Source organism: Ips typographus, linkage group LG3 (assembly GCF_016097725.1).
Source record: "Ips typographus isolate SLU linkage group LG3, UJ_Ityp_2.0, whole genome shotgun sequence".
NCBI classification, from domain to species: Eukaryota; Metazoa; Arthropoda; class Insecta; order Coleoptera; family Curculionidae; genus Ips; species Ips typographus.
This window is the reverse complement of record NC_138424.1, coordinates 5,105,787-5,129,771: the sequence shown is the minus strand read 5'-3', so window position 1 is coordinate 5,129,771 and position 23,985 is coordinate 5,105,787. Positions and strand designations below refer to the sequence as shown.

Below are 23,985 nucleotides of genomic sequence, written 5' to 3'. Positions count from 1 at the left end.
GATTTTAATTCGATTAACAATATTTTACATCCTGTTAAAGTTTTTCCAATCAATATTAATTACACTTGTATCCTTGCCAAGGAAAAAATACTTTAGTATAGGAATCACCCTGTAGAGTTTTTGATTTGCAATCGTCGATCTTTTATTCAGTAGGTACTTCATTTCTACTGCGGTCTGTACTAGTTTTCATCTCTTTTTATGGTGCAGACCACTTCAGCAAAATTTGTCTCATCGCAGCTTTTTACAAGAATAATGTCTAGGTCAATCATTAACCTGAAATGATGATCTCGATTGATTTAAGCGTCGTTAAATTAAACGAAAAGTTGTTTAAGTGTATTTTTATTAATCTTAGTCGATACAAAATATGGCTACAGTCAGAAACAAAGAAATACTGAAAAAGGCACTCGCACACTTAAAATTAGCTGACCTAAAGCTAGTTAACTTAAATTGGAGCTTAACTATCGCATTGAATAATTATGAGTGATATTGCAAGTGGTACCTACATAGAAACGTTAAAACCTAAAAATATTTACATCACACTTTGTTGTTTTTTTTTGCTAACCAGAAATCGGTATTTGTAACAAAGTACAGCCCTAGTTAAGACTAAGTTGTCTGCCAACTTGACTTTATACAGGGTGTTTCAAAATACGTATTTCAAGTTGCCAGATTCACTAAAACTTCCTAGATTTTTTTGAAGTTTTTCTTTAGTTTTACTTTCTTGTATTTTGCAATTCCTTTATTAAATGTCTACTCACTTATCTCAAGACGAACAGAATTTTATACCTTATTTTAAAACATTTTTAGATTCACAGATGGTAAAAGTCAACTCATCAACTTATAAAATTTCCTTCTTAAAATGATTAAATACTGTATTGCTTTTGATTATGTTTTTGTTTTGATTGATGGAGCTCTTAAAAACATTTAATGCGAATTTTAACAAATTATACTAATTTTTGAGAAAGTTTTGACAATTTATAGTTTTATGGAAAAGATTTTGACAGTTTCCAAGTTAATGACAGATTGAAATATGCTCAAAGTAAACAGATACACGTCACCACTGTAATTTCTACTCATCGACCTATCTATAAACAACCATTTGATATGATTTACAAGTGTATTAACTATAACAGTACTTTTAAGCAGGTTGAAGCTATAAAAGTATAATTATAAGTATTTATAAGTTACACTGATTGTATTGCTTTAAAGCGAGTTTTGTAGTTTTATAGCAACAAATAAGAGAACTCTAGTAATTATAAATTTTAAAACTTTCCAACGGCATATTATGTCTACAAAATATGTTCCTCTTATTTTTCTATACATGCGCTCTTTGTAATACGTATTCTGAAACACCCTGTAGAGTTTCTGGCTGACGCGTTCCCAAATGCCCAGCCCTATACATAACTGTCGATAACGTGGGTTCCCAGTGGTACCGGTTCATCAGCGATTCAGTACATCATGCCAGGATGCAGGCCGTTTCCTCTTTGGAAATACACGTTAGGATTGCTGCTCAGGGTCGGCTCCAGTGTTGTGTACAGGTTGCCGTCGTCTGGTCTCAGGTAAAGACCACCTTGAAGAAGAACAAATTTGTTAAAAATCAGTATATTTATATAAACAAAAAGTATAATTTATGTGTTAATCAAAATCAAAGTACAATGGAATGACGTTACACCGTGTACCAAAGGACCTTAAATTAGGTGAAATAACCACTTTGAACTTTTCGAAAATTGAAAAAATGGCATATTTATAACAAATAACCTTAAATTAGGTGAAATAAGCGCAAAAAAGACACTAAAAGTTTTAATTTTTGAAAAAAAAAAAATAAAAAGTCTACTTTTTGAGAATCAGTCTCTCGGTAAAATGAAGAGCTAGAGAGGAGAGTTTTGGCTCATTTGTAGTATTTTCTATCCCTTTTCTAATGGCGATTTAGCGAAATTGATAGGAGTTCAAATAAAAAAGTTACAACCTTTCAAAAATTGAAAAAATTACATTTTTGGTCAAGTCCAAATTTGGCACGTTTTTGTTTTGCTTTTTAAAGGTTCCAATGCATAGAAAAGGATATATTTATACCAAACGATCTTAAATTAAGCGAAATAACCACTTTGAACCTCTCCAAAATTGAAATAATGGCATTTTTTGTCAACATTTTCAATTTTTTTGCTCCAAAAATGTTTCAATGCATAGCAAAGGCATATTTATACTCGTATTTATACCAATGAATTAAACTAGGCAAAATAAGTGCAAGAAAAGCACTTTAAAATATTTACTTTAATTATTTGTTCACTTAGTATTAGGTAAGGGTCATTTTTATCTACTTTTTGAGATTCAGTATCTCGGTAAAATGGAGCTAGAGAAGCGAGTTTTGGCTCATTTTAGAGTATTTTTTATCCTTTTTCTAATTGTTCAAATAAAAAAGTGAGTGAGTTAAAATAGAAAAGTTACAACTTAACTTAACCAACAAAAAATGGCTTTTTGGTCAAAAGTGCAAATTTGATAAGAAAATTACATTCTTACGTCATCCCAATTTAATTTGACTTTTACCATAGTTAAGTTTATTTATAATTAGTACACAACTACACAAAACTGTTGGATTTAGAGCTTCTAAAGGTTTCTAATATTACTTTATTTAATTGTTTATTTAAATAATAAGTTTATTCTATTTTTTAAATATTTTAAGGTTATGCACCATTAAAAGACAGTACGTTAAAACGTTAATTCGTAAATTTTGTTACAAGTTTCAGATCATTTAAAAAAATTAAATTGGTCATTTTGTGATGAAAAGTAACTAATTTGAAGCTACTAAGTATTCACATTAAAGAGTTGAAAAAACTTAAAATAATCTGAAAACTTTCAGGTTCAATTATTATTTTAGAAATAATGGTTTCCAAATTTTCGATAACAAGCATATTTTCTCTGATTACTAAAATCATCATCATCATCATTTGTCTGGTTAAAAATTTAAAAACTTTGTCTTAAAAACATTCTTAATGTTTCAGTTCTGTAAGTGTGGACAAATTGTAAAATATTAAGAAATTTGTAGGATCTTCTAAATTGTAAGTACATTTTGTAAAATATGTACCGGTTATCCTCTCCAAAGAATCTGACTTATTTTACCGCTTTTCTCCCTGACTGTACCAAATTTTGCAGTGTTTTGTTAGGTTATTGATAGGAAATTTAATGAGGATTTCAAAAATGTGCTTAAAACAGTCATTTTCCCACTTTAAGTAGGTTTTAGAGGCGATTTTGTCCTTGACTGCCCTTTCAAACGGTGTCTGCCAATTCAAACTTTGACACCGCTTTTCTCCCTGACTGTACCAAATTTTGTTGTGTTTTTTCAGGTTATTCAATAGGAAATTCAATGAGGATTCTATGAATGTGCTTAAAACAGTCAGCTTCTCACTACAAGTGAGTTTTACAGGAGATTTTGTCTTTGACTGTCCTTTGAAACTGTGTCTGTCAATTCAAACATTGACACCGCTTTTCTCCTTGACTGTACCAATTTTTGTAATGTTTCTTTATGCTATTGGATAGGAAATTTAATGAGGATTTCAAAAATGTGCTTAAAACAGTCATTTTCTCACTTTATGTAGGTTTTAGAGGCGATTTTGTCCCTGACTGCCCTTTCAAACTGTATTTCTGGCAGTTCAAACTTTCACACCGCTTTTCTCCCTGACTGTACCAAATTTTGTAGTGTTTTTTTTAGGTTTTTAGAGAGGAAATTTAATAACGATTTAAAAAATGTGTTTAAAACAGTAATTTTCCCACTACAAGTGGTTTTTACAGGCGATTGTGTCTCTGGCTGTCCTTTGAAACTGTGTCTGTCAGTTCAAACTTTTACACCGCTTTTGTACCAAACTGTACGAAATTTTATAATGTTTCTTTATGTTATTGGATAGGAAATTTAATGAGGATTTCAAAAATGTGCTTAAAACAGTCATTTTCTCACTTTAAGTAGGTTTTAGAGGCGATTTTGTCCCTGACTGCCCTTTCAAACTGTATTTCTGGCAGTTCAAACTTTGACACCGCTTTTTTTAGAAGCTTTTAGACTGTTTTGATATCTTTTGGGAGCTTTTAGGCTAGTTGAAGAGCATTTGGAATCTTTTAGACTGTTCTAAGTCTGTTTTAGACCGTTTTGGAAGGCTTTCGTCTGGTTGGGAAGCATTTTCGGAGTGTTTTAAAACCTTTTTTACACTAGTTGAGGAGTATTTGGAAGCTTTTTGGACAGTTTAAAGAGCATATTAAAGGTTCTGGAATGCTAATTTGGATACTCTTAGACAGTTCTAGAATTTTTTGATAACTTTTGGGAACTTCTAGACTAGTTCAAGAGCATTTGGAATCTTTTAGACTGTTCTAAGACTGTTTTAGACCGTTTTGGAAGCCTTTCCTTTGCTTTACACTACTTGAGGAGTACTTGGAAGGTTTTTCAACAGTTTAAAGAGCACATTGAAGGTTCTGGAATGCTTCAAAGGTATTTTGATACCCTTAGACGGTTCTAGAATTTTTTGGAAGCTTTTATACTGTTTTGATATCTTTTGGGAGCCTCTAGACCAGTTGAGGAGCATTTGGTATCTTTTAGACTGTTTTGGAAGGCTTTTGTTCGCTTGTGAAGCATTTTGAAATTTTAAAACCATTTTTACACTACTTGAGGAGCATTTCCAAGGTTTTTGAACAGTTTAAAGAGCATATTGAAGGCTATGGAATGCTTTAGAGGTATTTGGATACTCTAAGACGGTTTTAGAATTTTTTGGAAGCTTTTAGATTGTTTTGATATCTTTTGGGAGCTTCTAAACTAATTGAAGAGCATTTGGAATCTTTTAGACTGTTCTAAGACAGTTTTAGACCATTTTGGAACGCATTCGTTTGCTTGGGAAGCATTCTGGAGTTCCCGTAGTGTTTTAAAACCTTTTTTACACTACTTGAGGAGTATTTGGAAGGTTTTTGAACAGTTTAAAGAGCATTGAAGGTTCTGGACTGCTTTTAAGGCGTTTGAAACCGTGTAGACGGATCCAGAAACTTTTGTAAGCTGTTAAACTGCTCTAGAAGTATACAGAGCTTTTAGACTGTCTTGAAATCTTTTGAGAGCTTCTATATTGAAATTCATAAGTTTAAAAGCTTTTGAAAGCTTCTAGATTGTTTTGTAAGCTTTTGCAAGGCTTTTTGGAGCTTCTATAGTGTTTTGGAATTGTTTTATATTTTTTATACTACTTCAGGAGAATTTGGAAATTGATACTTTTGCACACCCATTTTGCAACAGATAATTGGTAAGTATGTTTTTGTCTCTCAGAAGCCTTCAATATCTCAATATAGCTACTACAATTGTAAATTAACCTATACAAAATAAAACCATACAAAAAATAAAAACAAAAAACTAAATTATGCACAAAAAAAAGAAAAAATCTGTCAAATGACGTGTTTTTGCGTAAAATGTCAAAAGTTGGTTGCTTTTATTATTTACAAAAAGCAAAATTTCTAGAAATCCGGACTCTAGATATTACTAATTATATTGCAGATGAGTGCTCTGCTCACATTTAACTCATTCGTCACTCACTTATTAGGGTCTCAAATCTCACTCAAAAGCAATTTGTTTTTGAATCAGATTAGGTCCCCTAAAAGTTAGTTGAGTATGAGGTAAGTAAGTAATCACAAATATTTAAAGAGATTTCTGAATTCCGCCGTCAGACTTGAGATTCTAACTCATAGAATTAAGATGTTGTACCACATCTATTTTAGCATATTGTATTGCAAAAGTAAATCGTTTACTGTCATATCGAATGATAAATCAAACCGAATATAAACTTTCGAGCGTCCAAACGAAAACACGTGTAGGTTTAATCGGTTAGCAGCTTAAAAGACATCATTACGCTTACGTTGTTAACACCGGGACTTGAGACTCTTGTGTTGGTGTTAATGTGTTCACGACACATTTAGAGCCTTTTAAGGGAGGTACCGGAGTAGTACCATCTAGTCGGGTGTACCGTTAATCCTGCACGTCCGCCAAGTGGGCCAGATGGGCCATAACTCATGCGAATTTATGTCTCTGAATCCTGGCTCACTTGTGTTGCGCCTCAAAAGGTGAAAGGTCCACGGGGATTATTAAATTTTATTAATTTTATCTCAAGTCTAATGGGAGATGTCCATGCGAATTCTTGTGTCAAATCCATACAATAATCGTATCTCGTCGAGTTAGTTAAAGTAGGTAAACGGTGATTTTAAATAGCGAGATTTATGGTTTACTTGAATTGTAATGGGTTCCATACCGGACGAGAAGTGAATTTAAATGTAAATATGTTAATTTCTTCTTTAAGTGGCTCCTACAACTTTAAGGTGTGATCGTAAACCGAAGGTTTTATTAAAAACCAATAATACGTTTACGACCCAATTACCTAGAGATACGTACCAGGAGATACGACACACTGGCGTAATCTGCAATGCGCTTTTAAAACCGACCAATCCATTTCGATATGTATTTTAATGTTCCGCCCGAGTAATTATACGTTTAAAATATGATCGCAACAAGTATCTATCCCGTGGAGATACAATCCGATACTCTCCGGTTCTTCTTCGCAGATTAATATCTAGAGCACCAGTTCGTGGTAAACACCTGCGTCTTTCCTATGCAGATACCAGAAAAATCGACGTACTAGTTTTCTGCAATGATACGTGATATACATATGTTTATTAATGGAGTTTATTGAGACGGGATGGTATAATTGAAGACAGTGGCGTTGCAGAAACTATTACTTCATCTTCAGAAGATGTTAGTTCATTTAACATTGAAGATTTTTTGATAATGTATACTGGATCTTCTGAAGAGACAGGATAGAGCAAAATGCTTCACAAAAGTTTGAGATTATTATCGAAAGTATTCTAATTTCATGTGACAGTTGTAACAAACGTCTAAACTGTGAAACTTTAGCTAACTGACTCTAAACTCTAGACAGGAATCTGCAAAAATCTCAGTTTAAAACAGTTTTCTTGCCAGTATTCGAGACAAGACGAGGTTTTCAGCTTCTTGGCCATAATTTTGACAGTTGTCTGATGACTATCTAGGTAAATAGTATTCTAGTTTCATGTGGCAGTTGTAACAACCGAAAACTCTCAGACTTCAGCAAATCTGGGCACAATTATGCAAAAATTCCAGTTTTTAAAGAGTTTTGTTGCAGTATTCGAGATAAGACGTGGTTTTCAGCTTTCTGGCCCTTATTTTGACAGTTATCACGTGGGTTTCCAAGTAAATGGCATTACAGTTTCATGTAACAGTTGTAACAAACGTCTAAACTGTCAAACTTTAGTTAATCTGGAATTGAATCTGCAAAACCCCCAGTTTAAAATAGTTTTCTTGCAGTATTCTAGACAATACGTGGGTTTCAGATGACTGACCATTATTTTGACAGTTATCACGTGACTGCCTAAGTAACTAGCATTATAGTACCATGTAACAGTTGTAACAAACGTCTAAACTGTCAAACTTTAGTTAATCTGGAATTGAATCTGCAAAACCCCCAGTTTAAAATAGTTTTCTTGCAATATTCGAGAAAATACGTGGGTTTCAGATTACTGACCATTATTTTGACAGTTATCACGTGACTGCCTAAGTAACTAGCATTATAGTTCCATGTAACAGTTGTAACAAACGTCTAAACTGTCAAACTTTAGCTAATCTGGGCATGAATATTCAATAATTCCAGTTTAAAGCAGTTTTCTTGTAGTATTCGAGACAAGATATAGTTTTCAGCTTCCTGGCCACAATTTTGACAGTTGTCTCGTCTCTATCTAGGTAAATAGTATTCTAGTTTCATGTGACAGTTGCAACAAACGTCTAAACTGTCAAACTTTAGCTAATCTGGGCTTGAATCTGCAAAATCCCCAGTTTAAAATAGTTTTTCTGCAGTATTCGAGACAAGAGGACATTTTCAGCTTCCTGACTATTATTTTGACAGTTACCACGTAACTGTCCATATTCTTGTTTTATGTAATAGTTGTAATCAACGCCAAAATTGTCAAACTTTAGCTTATTTGGGCATGAATATGCAAAAATCCCAGTTTAAAACAGTTTTCTTGTAGTATTCGAGACAAGATATAATTTTCAGATTCCTGGCCATAATTTTGACAGTTGTCTCGTGTCTATCTAGGTAAATAGTATTCTAGTTTCATGTGACAGTTGCAACAAACGTCTAAACTGTCAAACTTTAGCTAATTTGGGCTTGAATCTGCAAAATCCCCAGTTTAAAATAGTTTTTCTGCAGTATTCGAGACAAGAGGACATTTTCAGCTTCCTGACTATTATTTTGACAGTTACCACGTAACTGTCCATATTCTTGTTTTATGTAACCGTTGTAATCAACGCCAAAATTGTCAAACTTTAGCTTATTTGGACATGAATATGTAAAAATCCCAGTTTAAAACCGTTTTCTTGTAGTATTCGAGACAAGATATAGTTTTCAGCTTCCTGGCCATTTCTTTGATAGCTGTCTTGTGACTGAATAAGTAAATAGTATTCTTGTTTCATGTGACACTTGTAACAAACGTCTAAACTGTCAAATTTTAGCTAATCTGGACAAGAATCTGCAGAAATTCCAGTTTGAAACAGTTTTCTTGCAGTATTCGAGAGAAGATATAGTTTTCAGCTTCCTGGTCATTTCTTTGTTAGCTGTTTAGTGATAGTATTTTCTAGTTGTAACAAACGTCAAAACTGTCAGAATTTAGCTAATCTGGGCACAAATATGCAAAAATACCTTTGTGCTAAAAAAAACAAAATGGCGTCAAAAACAGTTAATTTAAAAGAGCAACTTTGATTGACCATAACTCGGTTATTTGGTAAGTTACAGGGTGGTTTTTTTTACCCATTTGTAGACCAGTACAAAAATAATGAAGAGCAGCTCATGACTTAGGTAAATGAAATTCTAGTTTAAATATTAGGATCGAGTCCATTACTACGCAACTATCTCCCATTTAATAAAATCTCTATAACCGTTTTCCAAATTTCACTACTGGCCATTCTTATCCTGGACCTAGTGAATAGCTCCATTTTTAAAAGCGTTTATCTCTTGCAAAAATTTCTGTAACACAGCTAACTTTGTACCTACATAGAGTTAAAATCATCTCTGCGGTTAATCACTTATGCGTAGCTTGATTAAATTTACCGGAGATTGATCGAAGAAAACCATCAGGGAATTGTTCTTCAAAAGTGCCGATCGCGAATCTCGACGAAAGCGTCAAACAACTTATTAAAATGTTAACTTCTTCGCTTGGTTTTGCTTTTATTTTATTTTTTTGTCAAAGGCCGCAGTCAACCCGATCAGTGGCGTAACGAAAAGCAATTCAACCCCGTTTTCACGGATTTTGTGTGCAAGTTTCACTTTTATCCATCAATCTGCATATAGGTACGTGTTTGTTGTGTTTATGAGGTTCGGTTGCAATATTCATTACACGCTGCAAAAATCGTTATGCATTGAAATTCCAATTAAAGCTTTACGATGGATCGGAATTTCTTTTATAATTAACACCGTAATGCGGAGAGGACCTATCGAGCATAGAACACGAAATAATCTAGAAAATCCTTTTTGTCTGATTATTTTTGCTGTAATACGGGAAATTCCGTGCTAATACCAAAACAAGCTTTCAGGAAATCACAATTAATTTTTTTACGTTTTAATATCTAATATTAAAAAATCACATCCAAATTTGCCGTTATAGACAAAGGAATTTTAACAAGTGCGTTTTATAGGGAATTTCCTCTTCCCGCTTAATATGGAAACGGAAGATTACAAGCAAAAATGTTATTAAACTATTCCCTAACAAACTGGCCATGAGAAATTCAAGCAAACGCAAGTTTTTTCAGAAAGATTATCCAACTCGTTGTCTCTAATTGAATAAACGATACCCTTTTAAAGAAGAATACTTAAGATTCTTATATTTTACCTTTGAGAGGTTTGCTTGGGTGTTTAGAAGCGGATGTGCAGAAGAATTTGAAAAAAGTTGGTTAGAAGAGCAAAAAAGTAGAAATAAAAACCTGTAAATAGAGGAAAGTAGGTACAGAAATTGGAGATAATGAAGATTTGATAGAAGTTGGTAAAAAGGAAAAAAAAATCAGGACTGTATTTAAAGTATCAGTGTTTTACTGTTAAATTTTGAGATTACATATCACAATGAGATTTAAATCATTATTTCTGTATAAAAAGATCAACCATTTTTTAAAATTGGTTATTTAAGCAGTTCAGTACTTTTCAAAGTTTTAAAATATCAAGACTGTAGTGACAGATGCAGGGGTTTAGCTCGGGGACAAGTATCATGTTATGAGTGAAACAGAGTAAAAAAAAAAACAAGTTAATAGATTTCAAAGTAATCTTTTAAAATACAACACCAAAAATTGTTCAATGTTGTTGAGAGAATTATGTTGTTATGTTAGACAGAAATTTTCGATGCCACTAACACTAACTAGGTCTCCTGTCAACTAGTGCACCAAAGTTTACAAAATCCTTTGTATGAACGCACATTTTCTAAAAACTGCATAAGTTTCTCATATTTTTCGTGGAAGAGAAGGGCTTTTGAAGAAATGTATGAAAGTTATCGAACACAGTTATTTAAACAAAAAATCAAGCTTGACTGCCAACATTATCTGGTTATTATAATGCACGTGTGCTATTTAATGGAATATATTGCCCTACTAAAGAAAAACATAAATAGAAAGTACCCAATATTTATTATTAATTCAAAATTGCAATAATTGTAATTAAAAACACACTCAACATAATATGTTATAATATGTTTATGTTGAGTATCATGTATCCGGATTTCTAGAAATTTTGCTTTTTGTAAATAATAAAAACAACCAAACTTTGACATCTAATGTGAACGATTTACACTAAAACACAGAGATTTTTGCATGCTTTTTTGATTTTTTCTTCTTTTTGTGCTTATTTGCTGCCATTTTTTTTATGGTTTTATTTTGTATAGGTTAATTCTGAAAAAGCTTGTTAAGCGACAAAAACCCTACCAATTATCTGATGCAAAATGGGTAAGTTTTAATTTACAAAAATTTAAAGTGGCCAAATAATTTCCAAATGCTCCGAATAGTCTAAAAAGGAATGTAAAAACATTTCAAAACACTATAAAAGCTCCAAAATGCCTTGCAAAAGCTTACAAAACAGCCTAGAAGCTTCTAAAAGCTTTTCAACTTGTTATAGAAGTTCTCAAAAGATATCAAGACAATCTAAAAGCTTCCGTATGCTTCTAGAGCAGTTTAACCGATTCTAAAATCATCTACAAGGTTTCAAATGCCTTAAAAGCAGTCTAGAACCTTCAATGCCCTTTAAACTGTTCAAACACTTTCCAAATGCTCCTAAAGTAGTTTAAAAGGGTTTTAAAACCCTACATAAACTCCATCCATGGATTTTAAGGTCAATTTACTGTCTACACGGCAAATTTCAGGGCTGTAACCCGTAAATTTCAAAAATACTGACTGCAATTTGTGTTTTACTGCATTTTAACTAACGTTTTTGTATTTTCAATGACTTGTAGTACAATCTCACTGAAGTAAGAGTTGTTTGTGGAAAATATGCAGTACATCCATCGATTTTAAGGTCAATTTACTGTCTACACGGCAAATTTCAGGGCTGTAACCCGCAAATTTCAAAAATACTGACTGCAATTTGTGTTTTACTGTATTTTAGCTAACTTTTCTGTATTTTCAATGACTTGTAGTACAATCTCACTGAAGTAAGAGTTGTTTGTGGAAAATATGCAGTACATCCATAGATTTTAAGGTCAATTTACTGACTACACTGCAAATTTCAGGGCTGTAACCCGCAAATTTCAAAAATATTGACTGCAATTTGTGTTTTACTGTATTTTAACTAACTTTTCTGTATTTTCAATGACTTGTAGTACAATCTCACTGAAGTAAGAGTTGTTTGTGGAAAATATGCAGTACATCCATAGATTTTAAGGTCAATTTACTGACTACACTGCAAATTTCAGGGCTGTAACCCGCAAATTTCAAAAATACTGACTGCAATTTGTGTTTTACTGTATTTTAGCTAACTTTTCTGTATTTTCAATGACTTGTAGTACAATCTCACTGAAGTAAGAGTTGTTTGTAGAAAATATGCAGTACATCCATAGATTTTAAGGTCAATTTACTGACTACACTGCAAATTTCAGGGCTGTAACCCGCAAATTTCAAAAATACTGACTGCAATTTGTGTTTTACTGTATTTTAGCTAACTTTTCTGTATTTTCAATGACTTGTAGTACAATCTCACTGAAGTAAGAGTTGTTTGTGGAAAATATGCAGTACATCCATAGATTTTAAGGTCAATTTACTGTCTACACAGCAAATTTCAGGGCTGTAACCCGCAAATTTCAAAAATACTGACTGCAATTGTGTTTTACTGCATTTTAGCTAACTTTTCTGGATTTTTAATGATTTGTAGTACAATCTCACTGAAGTAAGAGTTGTTTGTAGAAAATATGCAGTACATCCATCGATTTTCAGGTCAATTTACTATCTACACAGCAAATTTCAGGGCTGTAACCCGCAAATTTCAAAAATACTGACTGCAATTTGTGTTTTACTGTATTTTAACTAACTTTTCTGTATTTTCAATGACTTGTAGTACAATCTCACTGAAGTAAGAGTTGTTTGTGGAAAATATATGCAGCACATTAATCGATTTTAAGGACAATTTACTGACTACACTGCAAATTTCAAGGCTGTAACCCGCAAATTTCAAAAATACTGACTGCAATTTGTGTTTTACTGCATTTTAACTAACTTTTCTGTATTTTCAATGACTTGTAGTACAATCTCACTGAAGTAAGAGTTGTTTGTGGAAAATATGCAGTACATCCATCGATTTTAAGGCCAATTTACTGACTACACTGCAAATTTCAGGGCTGTAACACGCAAATTTCAAAAATACTGACTGCAATTTGTGTTTTACTGTATTTTAGCTAACTTTTCTGGATTTTCAATGACTTGTAGTACAATCTCACTGAAGTAAGAGTTGTTTGTGGAAAATATGCAGTACATCCATCGATTTTCAGGTCAATTTACTATCTACACAGCAAATTTCAGGGCTGTAACCCGCAAATTTCAAAAATACTGACTGCAATTTGTGTTTTACTGTATTTTAACTAACTTTTCTGTATTTTCAATGACTTGTAGTACAATCTCACTGAAGTAAGAGTTGTTTGTGGAAAATATGCAGTACATCCATAGATTTTAAGGTCAATTTACTGTCTACACAGCAAATTTCAGGGCTGTAACCCGCAAATTTCAAAAATACTGACTGCAATTGTGTTTTACTGCATTTTAGCTAACTTTTCTGGATTTTTAATGATTTGTAGTACAATCTCACTGAAGTAAGAGTTGTTTGTAGAAAATATGCAGTACATCCATCGATTTTCAGGTCAATTTACTATCTACACAGCAAATTTCAGGGCTGTAACCCGCAAATTTCAAAAATACTGACTGCAATTTGTGTTTTACTGTATTTTAACTAACTTTTCTGTATTTTCAATGACTTGTAGTACAATCTCACTGAAGTAAGAGTTGTTTGTGGAAAATATATGCAGCACATTAATCGATTTTAAGGACAATTTACTGACTACACTGCAAATTTCAAGGCTGTAACCCGCAAATTTCAAAAATACTGACTGCAATTTGTGTTTTACTGCATTTTAACTAACTTTTTTGTATTTTCAATGACTTGTAGTACAATCTCACTGAAGTAAGAGTTGTTTGTGGAAAATATGCAGTACATCCATAGATTTTAAGGTCAATTTACTGACTACACTGCAAATTTCAGGGCTGTAACCCGCAAATTTCAAAAATACTGACTGCAATTTGTGTTTTACTGTATTTTAGCTAACTTTTCTGGATTTTCAATGACTTGTAGTACAATCTCACTGAAGTAAGAGTTATTTGTAGAAAATATCCAGTACCTACATCCATAGATTTTAATATCAATTTACTGTCTACACGTAGTAGTCAAAAAAAATTTCAAAATACTACAGAAACTCCAAAATGCTTCTAAAGCAGTCGAAAAGTTTTTAAAACAGTCTATAGAAGCTCTCAAAACGTTTCAAGACAGTCTGAAAGTTTCAGTAAACTTTTAGAACATTTCAAAACAATCTAGAGGCTTTCAAAAGCTTTTAGAACAGTCAAAGATTCCAAATGCTCTTTAACTAGTCTATAAGCTTTCAAAAAATTTTAGAATCGTATAAGAATTTCAAAATGCCTCTAAAGCATTCCAGAATCTTCAATATGCACTTTAAACTGTCCAAAAACTTTACAAATGTGTAACAAGTTTCAAACATATTTTTATATTTTCCGAGTCAACTTGTAGAAAATAATGTTGCAATAAAGCGTGAGTTATAAAAATGTACGGTGATTTTCTCAGCACGTGTTTGACAAACGATTTAAAGTAATCATCAGTCCATAAAAAGCATTATTAATTGATTTATAGTAGCTGTAAATGATACTACTAGATGTAATAAATTGATCATCGAATAGTAAGTCACATAAAATTTAATAAAAGATTCCTCGATTGTCTTTTGATTAACAGACTGATAGAGATGACACCTACTTCAGTTGTCTTAGTGAACTATAAAACTCAACCTAATCAACGACCATTCTAAAATGATCAAGTAGTAAAAGTGTACTCTATTTTTATTACAGTGAACTGAAGAAGGTTTGCTATTCGTTTCAAACTTACCATCAAGCTGTAAAAGGTTTACCAACTATCTTAAATTAATTGGAGTGACAGAGATTCAATCAGTGGCACTGCCTTATATTGCATTATGGGCTGTAAAACGGTTAGAAACTATGATTTTTTACTAATTAAGCTGCAAATATTGTAGTTTGCCTTAAATCCAAATTTACCAAACTCTAATTGCTCGAGAGATCCATAAATGATGTATAGTGTTGGTCATCGCAGGTGGTAATTTGTCAATTCTCGGTTATAACTCGTAAACTAAGCATATTTGGTGTAAAATAGTTCAAAACAAATTAGTATTGCATTAATGTAGTATGCAAAACGAAGAATACACCTTCACTATAAACCTCTAAATTTGTATCAAAAAACACGATTTTTTGAATCTGAAATTTGTAGAGCGGTATTTTTTACAAAACGCTCTGTATATTACACGACATTTCACACGTCTTCTGTTTCCACTTTATAAACATAATACAGACAGAGTGTCCCAAGCAAGTGGTCAACTGGTACTTTGCGTTGCAGCAAAAAACACCAATTTTTGTAAACCCTGTACAAAATTGAACAGCTTTTTTTACGGTTTCAAAAACTTTGGCAGTTCAAACTAATCGTTTACACACCGTTTACACTAATCGTATTTCAATCCTTGGCACGGTTAGCACTAAGAATGAATTACAGCAATTTTAATTGAATTTTTGTATAGGGTGTCCTAAAATAAAAACGCAAAAAAGTGAAACAAGCAAATTCCAGCTTGCATGAAAATAAATCTACTTTGTATATCTATTTACCACTGTCTACCTGGGTTATTGTATCTATTACTTTAAAATGGTGCAAAAAGATTCAAATCTGGTCATCTAAGAGGTTTACGTTAATTTTTGACATTAAAAATAGTGAAAAAAAAAACAATTTTTGGACTAATTGTTAGTGGCGCTCAGTTTTTAAGACTATAGGTAGTGTAAAACTGTAGCTTTAAGACTTGTGACAGTCAAATTTGTCCTGAATAGTATAAAATTTGTTATTTACTACTAAAAATAGTCTTAAAATTCGTTTTTCAATCAAATCGGGGAAGAAGATTGTTGCGCAGAAAACTCATTTTTTACTACTAAGAATAGTCTAAAAGTTGACTTTTAAGGCTAGAAATTACTTTACTAGGACTAAAAAGAGTCCAAAAGTCTATTTTCAGGGCTTTAATTAGTGTACAATTTTCTGCACTGAAACAAGTCTCGAATTCAATTAAACAACAGTCCAAATTGAACTTTCGGACTAATTCGTTTAAAAAAAAAATTGTTTACAAGACTAGTATTTAGCATTTAGTGCCAAAATTTTATACTTTCATTACTGAAGAGTCTGAAACTTGACTTTTGAGTCTTAAACCACTAAAAACAGTCCGAATTTTTTAGAAATGCTCCAATTTTTTAGCACCGATGAGTGTAGAAGTCAATTTAATAATGAATCAATTTGAAATGACATTTTCAAGACTATGGACAGTGTACAAACTGACGTTCAGGCCTTATAAGTCAAAAACTTTGTGAAGATAGTCTTGACACTCGGTTTTTCAGGCTGAAAACAGCCTTAAGCACTAAAACTAGATTTTTAAGAAATGTTCGAATTTTTAGCACTGAGGTGTCTGAGTCAATTTAATGGTGACAAAGTTGAAATGACATTTTTAAGCCTACGGAAAATGTAAAAATTGTTTTTAAGCTTGCTATGTTAAACACTTGGCGAAGATAGTCTTGAAACTCGATTTTCCAAGCTGAAAGCAGTTTCAAAGTACTAAAAATAGTCCAGAGTTCTTCAAAAGTTTGTCTTCAAGTCAATTTTCAAAAATCTATTGTCATTATCCTGTGTTTAAAACTATTCTCAACACTAAAATTATGAAATTTGTCTTCAAATTATGATAACTTAGTTTAAATGCAAATTTTAAGCTTCTGATGTCACTTTTCATTGGTTCAGAGACACTTTGGTGTTTAAGTCAATTTTCAAGGTTTAACTGTTTGAATTTGTAGTCAAAAACTGAAATTTAAAGAACTGTATTTTCCTTAGGAAGCATTTTTCAGGAAAATTACGTAATACAAAATTATTGAAAATTTGTAGCTAAGCTAGTTTGCTACAAATTCTATAAACACATAAAAGATGACTTGACAATTCAATTACAAGACACAAAACGAATGAAATAAGAGTCAAAAACTTGAAATTTGACTAAAAAGTCATGTGTAAAATAATACAATTTAGGCATCAAGCTGAACATATAGAAGAAACTTGTCAAATTGAAAAATTGTCAATTTTATACAATTTGAACAGGAAGCTTTTCAACTTAGGTGAGATTGTAAAGTAGAACAATTTAAATTTGACATCTGTCACCACGCAAACTTTGAAAAACAGTACATTTTAAGCTTCAAGCTGTATAACTGTGGATATCTCAGAAATTACTTGTTGAGCTCAAATTTCTGAAAGGTGTCTAACTCTACTAAATTTGTCAATTTTGTACAATTGGTACCAGAGGTTTTTGAACTTAAGTTTGATTTTGAAGTAGTACAATTTAGGCACTAAGCGCTTGAACCGATAGTATCAGTAACTGCTCTATTTAGGACATAATTTTCAAAAATGTCTAATTACTGTCAGTTAAAAATTGTACCAAATTTGACATCTCTCAGACCAGTATAGTCATGATAGTACATTTGTAAACTTGGTTTGCTCTCATAATAGTATATTTTAAGCTGTATAACCGTTGATATATTCTGAGATAACATGTTTTAAGTTAAACTGTACTAAATTTGATAGTTCTCACTTTCCTTCAACTCTATTAGGCAAGTTTAACTCAACTTTACGTCCAAAATTGTACGGTTTAGATAATGATAGTAATATCTTAGATTATTTACTGTCAATGCTGACGTGTTATTTTTTTATGGGCCTCCCTGTATTTAAGGGATTTTTGTTTCAAAAGATTCATACTCGATTCTTATTACGTTTTTTGAAGACAAGTTTTTCTATCAATTGTATATTGGGCATTTGTTCCTTATTCATTTTTTAAGTTTACTCAGATGATGCTGCTTTATTTTGTTAGCAAATTTATTAATAAGCTTTCTCTTAGAGTGTTTCTACTATACAAGCTGGAACAAATAAACTACAACCACTTTTGGTAAAAAGAATTATGAAATCTGAATTTTAAATGTAAATCAAATAAGAATAAAGAAAAATCACAACAAGATAAATATGATAGGAATACATATCTTGAATGAAGATTGCATTGTTTCTGCTTAGGGCACTTCTTAAGTGAAAGTTTTAATATGGCTTTCACAATTGCTATTGTAAAGTTATCTTAATTATAATGAGAGGCTAAACACCAAATCAATTATGATCCGCACTGGTCATTTTAGTAATTGTATTGATTCCAGCAATTGAGAGGTAACTAGACCAGAATCGAGCAGATTTACTTTTAATAAGTACTTTAGACCGTATTTTTTTATACACCGCTTGATATCTAGGGTAGGCTAAATAACCGTTTGTCAGGTTAAATCTCCCAGAGAAGAAGAAATTGTATTAGTAACGCTTTTTCTTCTACGCTTTCCTATATCATGCATTAATGAGCGCTTAATAATTCGGAAACTGTATCAAATCACCCAGTCAATGTAGAAATTCGCTGGTGAATTTACTAAAGCCAAGGGGTATCATAAGCAAACCCGTTTACAGACCAGCTAACAAACGAATATATCACAATTAGATGCAGAGAACCCATTAAAATCCTCATATAGGCACCATTTTACGGACGCGAAATGCCCGGAGATTTACGAGCCCTCTCGCAATTCGAAATCGAAAAAATTTTGAGTTATAGCCGGTCGTAGAGAAGAAGAAGGATTTTCTTCTTTTCTTTCGAGTCAAGGTATCAATCTTCGCCTGCGTCCGCTTATATTTGTTCTTCTGCCGTTTCGCATTCAGTAATTACACACTGTCCGGCTAAATGCGTACATCCACGGCATTAATTTACTAGTAGCCAGTCTGCGATACTTTATTTAAGGCCCATTCCTGATGTTTATGGATCTATATTTACGTTAGCGTATAGTTAAATGGAAATTTAACAGCTTGTAAACTGTCTGTTTTGACTATGAATTATCTTTAAGACCGATATTTCATTGTCCGGTTAAGTTTAACACTAAGTTGTCTACACACTACTATTGGAGGGACAGCGAACTACAAGGGATGTACTACTACAGCTACTGTTGCTACCAACGATTTTAGAACACCTTGTTTAGTTAATTGTATTTTCGTTAACTGAAGTATTAATAAACCTAAAAGAAACTATAGTAACAATTCACTTCTTTGATATTAAAAGTTAAATTAAATGCGATTTTCTTTTACTGTAAACCACAAAAATATTTTCATTACACACAAACGTAATAGGAAATCTAAATTTCTGAACTCAGAAGCACTTTATCGCAGATTTCTGCGAACAAACCGAAAATTTAAGTTACCACTCTGTATATGGGCAGCAAGGGAAGAAACTAAAACATGACTTTATTATATCATTGAAGAGGTCCGATTATGGAAAAGAAAGCTATAAACTGATCTAAATTTGAATTGACCTGTTAAACTGGTCTAAAGTAGACAACACTATTGGATCTAAAAATTATAAAGGGATCAATGTTTGAACTGACTAGCTGACATAACAGAGTTGTAACTTCTTTGAATGTTATTTGACTTTACTATGAAGACTAAACAAAAATTAATATTGAACTGGATAACAGTAAAAAAATGAAATTTCGGGCTGTCAAGATAATAGTGCAGTAAGTCCTAATTTCGCTTGTTATTATAATAGAAACCCACATCAGTGAAATGATTGGTCCCAAGCTAATTTCAACCGTATAGACAACTAAAACTTGAAAACTACAAATCAAATCATATTTGAATTTCATACTATTGACAGTTTGCCATTTGATACTCTACTACTAATACATACAGAGTGGCCCACAACAAAAGATATCGATCAATATCAGAAAAATTACAAAATGAAAAGTTTTTGCAAATTTGTTTGATTTTAGTACCCCTTTTTTCACTGACTGTATCAATTTTTGTAGTGGTTTTTTAAATTATTGGATAGGAAATTTAATGAGGATTCCAAAAATGTGCTTAAAACAGTAATTTTCTCACTCAGAGTGAGAAAATCAGTGTCGTCGATTTTGTCCCTGACTGTCTTTCAAACTGTATTTCTGACAGTTCAAACTTTGACACCGCTTTTCGTACTGACTGTGCAAAATTTTGTAGTGTTTTTTCAGGTTATCGGATAGGAAATTTAATAACGATTCCAAAAATGTACTTAAAACAATCATTTTTTCATTCCAAGTGGATTTACAGTCGATTTTGTCCTTGACTATCCTTTCAAACTGTATTTCTGGCAGTTCAAATTTTGACACCGCTTTTCGTACTGACTGTGCAAAATTTTGTAGTGTTTTTTCAGGTTATCGGATAGGAAATTTAATGAGGATTCCAAAAATGTACTTTAAATAGTGATTTTCACACTTCAAATGAGCTCTACAGGCAATTTTTCATTTCAAATTGTGTTTCTGACAGTTCGAATTTTGACACCGCTTTTCTGACTGACTGTACAAAGTTTTGTAGCGGTTTTTCAAGTTATTGGATAGGAAGTTTAGTGTGGATTCCAAAAATGTGCTTGAAACAGTAGTTTTTTCACTCCAAGTAGGTTTTACAGGCAATATTGTCCCTGACTGTCATTTCAAATTGTGTTCCTGGCAGTTCAAATTTTGACACCGTTTTTCTCACCGACTTTATCAAGTTTTGTAGCGGTTTTTCAAGTTATTGTATAGGAAATTTAGCGTGGATTCCAAAAATGTGCTTAAAACAGTCATTTTCTCACTCTTAGTGGATTTACAGGCGATTTTGTCCCTGATTGTCTTTCAAACTTTGTTTCTGGCAATTCAAACTTTGACACCACTTTTCTTCCTGACTGTGCCAAATTTTGTAGTGATTTTTAGGTTATCGGATAGGAAATTTAATGAGGATTCCAAAAATATGCTTAAAACAGTGATTTTCTGACTACAAGTGGGTTCGACAGGCAATTTTGACCCTGATTGTCATTTCAAACTGTGTTTCTGGCAGTTCAAACTATGACACCGCTTTTCTTACTGACTGTACCAAATTTTGCAGTGTTTTTCTCAGATTATTGGATAGGAAATTTAATGAGGATATCAAAAATGTGCTTAAAACAATCATTTTTTCATTCCAAGTGAATTTACAGTCGATTTTGTCCTTGACTATCCTTTCAAACTGTATTTCTGGCAGTTCAAACTTTGACACCGCTTTTCTTACTGACTGTGCAAGATTTTTTAGTGTTTTTCAGGTTATCGGATAGGAAATTTAATGAGGATTCCAAAAATGTGCTTAAAATAGTGATTTTCTTACTACAAGTGGGTTCTACAGGCAATTTTGTCCCTGACTGTCATTTCAAATTGTGTTTCTGGCAGTTCAAACTTTGGCACCGCTTTTCTTACTGACTGTACCAATGTTTGCAGTGTTTTTCTCAGATTATTGGATAGGAAATTTAATGAGGATTCCAAAAATGTGCTTAAAATAGTGATTTTCTCACTACAAGTGGGTTCTACAGGCAATTTTGTTCCTGACTGTCATTTCAAATTGTGTTTCTGACAGTTCAAATTTTGACACCGCTTTTTTCACTGACTGTACAAAGTTTTGTAGCGCTTTTCCAAGTTATTGGATAGAAAATTTGGTGTGGATTCCAAAAATGTGCTTGAAACAGCCATTTTTTCACTCCAAGTAGGTTTTACAGGCAATTTTGTACCTGGTTGTCTTTTCAAACTGTGTTTCTGGCAGTTCAAACTTTGACACCGCTTTTCTTACTGACTGTGCCAAGCTTTGTAGTGTTTTTCAGGTAATTGGATAGGAAATTTAATGAGGATTTTAAAAATGTGCTTTAAGCAGTAATTTTTTCACTCTAAGAAGGTTTTACAGAGAGAGATTGTCTCTGACTGTCCTTTCAAACTATGTTTCAAGTTTCAAGGTGATGTTTTTGAAAATATATAATTCCTTGAATGAACATATTAGCCTATATTTGACAAAGCACACATTATGGTTATGGTTTAAGATCACTCGAAACGAATTAAAAAAATAATAAAATTTCTCATAAAACTTTATATCTAATACATGCAAATCTAGTTTTTATGAACAACAGAAGTGAAAATGGGTTTTCCAAATATCTGAATAACCTAAATTCCCTTGAAATTAATCACTAAAGTAGTGAGAATGTTTACAATAATAACTACTATGCAAAAACCTGTCTTATTAACAAACTTCTGAATCGAAACCCTTTCATGAAGAACTCACCTGAAAAATTTCATTTTTAAGAATCACCTTGTATATTTCAATTTATGAAAATAATAAATAAGATGTCAAAATCGTTGGTCTTAACCTGTATGCATGCACTACACAACATTTACAACAGGCTACACAGGATCTGTACTGTACACACCTGGCAAGTACCGCGTGGAATAGTACCCCGGTGGGTACTGGATAAGCCGAGTGTAACTGGGAGGTGCAGGACACAAAGCCAAATCTGAAAAAATGCAATATTTATGTACAGAAAGAGTGTGAGCGAAAGAGATGAGTGCCTGATACTAGCGGTTTCTTGGACAACATCTGTTTTGCGCTTGACGTACAAAAAACTCACATATTATAGAACCTAATTAAAATAGTCGTCTCGTCATTAACGCGTATCATAATGCATTAGATAATACTTGTAAATTTATGTAAAATTTAGTTGCGGGTACGTTGACCAAAGCCAGGCACTTGTAACTGGACAAACAGTGTGGCCACTCAACCAAGCAGAAAAACACTCTGTATACGATTTGTGAAGATTGAACGCACCTGGTGATGAAAGCGAGATTTACGAGCGAAGCTATTTTGATAAAGCTGGTATGAGGAAGTGTTATTGCCTTCTGGTGTCTAAAACTTATCATAACAGATGAAATGAATAAAGCCAATTAATCGAAACTAGTACCAGTTGGTCAGGAAAACAGTGAAAGTTCTGTGACCTTGTCAATTCACGTAAATTCTTCAACTTTGATGTCAGTATCCATTTTTCAAATCAATAGTCAAGTTTGAAACACTGAAATTTGATTAAAAAATTTTAAATTTGACTTGACGAACACAATTTTCATGAATTTGATGTCAGTTTCCAATTTTCAAGTAAATTATCCAGTTTCAAACACTAAAATGTCTTTAAATATTTAAAAAAATATATATCAAGTAAGCTTTCATGAGTTTAACGCCAAATTCCAATTTTTAAGTAAATTTTCATAATTTTGATGTCAGTTTCCAGTTTTTAAATCAATAGTCAAATTTGAAACACTGAAATTTGATAAAGAAATTTTAAATTTGACTTGACCAGTACAATTTCAAATATCAAGTTAGTTTTTATGAATTTAACCTTAAATTGCAGTTTTTAAGTAAATTTTCTTGAATTTGATGTACATTTTCAGTTCTCAAGTTAATTTTTATAAATTTGACGTCAGTTTCTAGTTTTTAAGTCAGTTATCAAGTTTCAAACACCTGAAAATGGCTCAAAACTTTTGAAAACTTACTTGACTGACATAATTCCAATTATCAAGTTTGCTTTCATGAATTTAAAGTCAAATAGCAATTTTTAAGGCAATTTTCAAGAGTTTGATGTATATTTTCAGTTCTCAAGTAAATTATCCAGTTTCAAACACTGAAATTTGTTTAAAATTTTCTCTTTAAAAGTTAGCTGTAACGAACTTAACGTCAAATTGTAGTTTTTAAGTCAATTGACATTAATTTGATGTAAATTTTTATTTCCCAATTGGATTTTTATAATTTTGATGTAAGTTTCCAGTTTTCAAGTACTGAATCCAGTTTCAAGCACTAAAATTTGCTTTGACGGCCACAATTTCAATTATCAAGTTAGCTTTCATAAATGTAATGTCAGATTGCAATTTTTAAGTAAATTTTCATTAATTTAAAGTCAATATCAGAAGATTTTTTTATCAATTTTTGTGATTTTGATATGAATTTGTTGTAAACCAATTATAAAGACAGTTTTCATGATTTCGTTATCACTTTTCTTATTTTGTTAATATTGTCGTTTGAAGCATTGTAAGTACCTTCTAACCACAATATTTTTCTTTTTATTTTGGTTGCATTTAATGGACAAACTTCTAAAAATGTTTACTCCAAATACACAAAAGAAGCAAAAATAAACCATAATTATTTACAATGGTAAAGT

The 23,985-nt window shown here is 32.1% G+C and overlaps 1 protein-coding gene across 2 annotated transcripts in view; it reads right to left on the bottom strand.

The window, feature by feature from the left end:
• Nucleotides 1-323: 323 nt before the first annotated feature.
• The window catches only part of LOC145726586 (uncharacterized), a 42,887-nt gene continuing 19,225 nt past the window's right edge, over nucleotides 324-23,985 (bottom strand). The window contains exons 2-3 of one of the 2 annotated variants that reach the window (XM_081975747.1): nucleotides 22,213-22,296; nucleotides 324-1,567 (exon numbers count right to left, since the gene is read on the bottom strand). In XM_081975747.1, the coding sequence (XP_081831873.1) occupies nucleotides 1,446-1,567; nucleotides 22,213-22,296 (206 nt within the window). In that variant the 3' untranslated portion in view covers nucleotides 324-1,445. The remainder of the gene's footprint in view (nucleotides 1,568-22,212; nucleotides 22,297-23,985) is intronic. The other variant, XM_081975748.1, reaches the window with a different exon arrangement.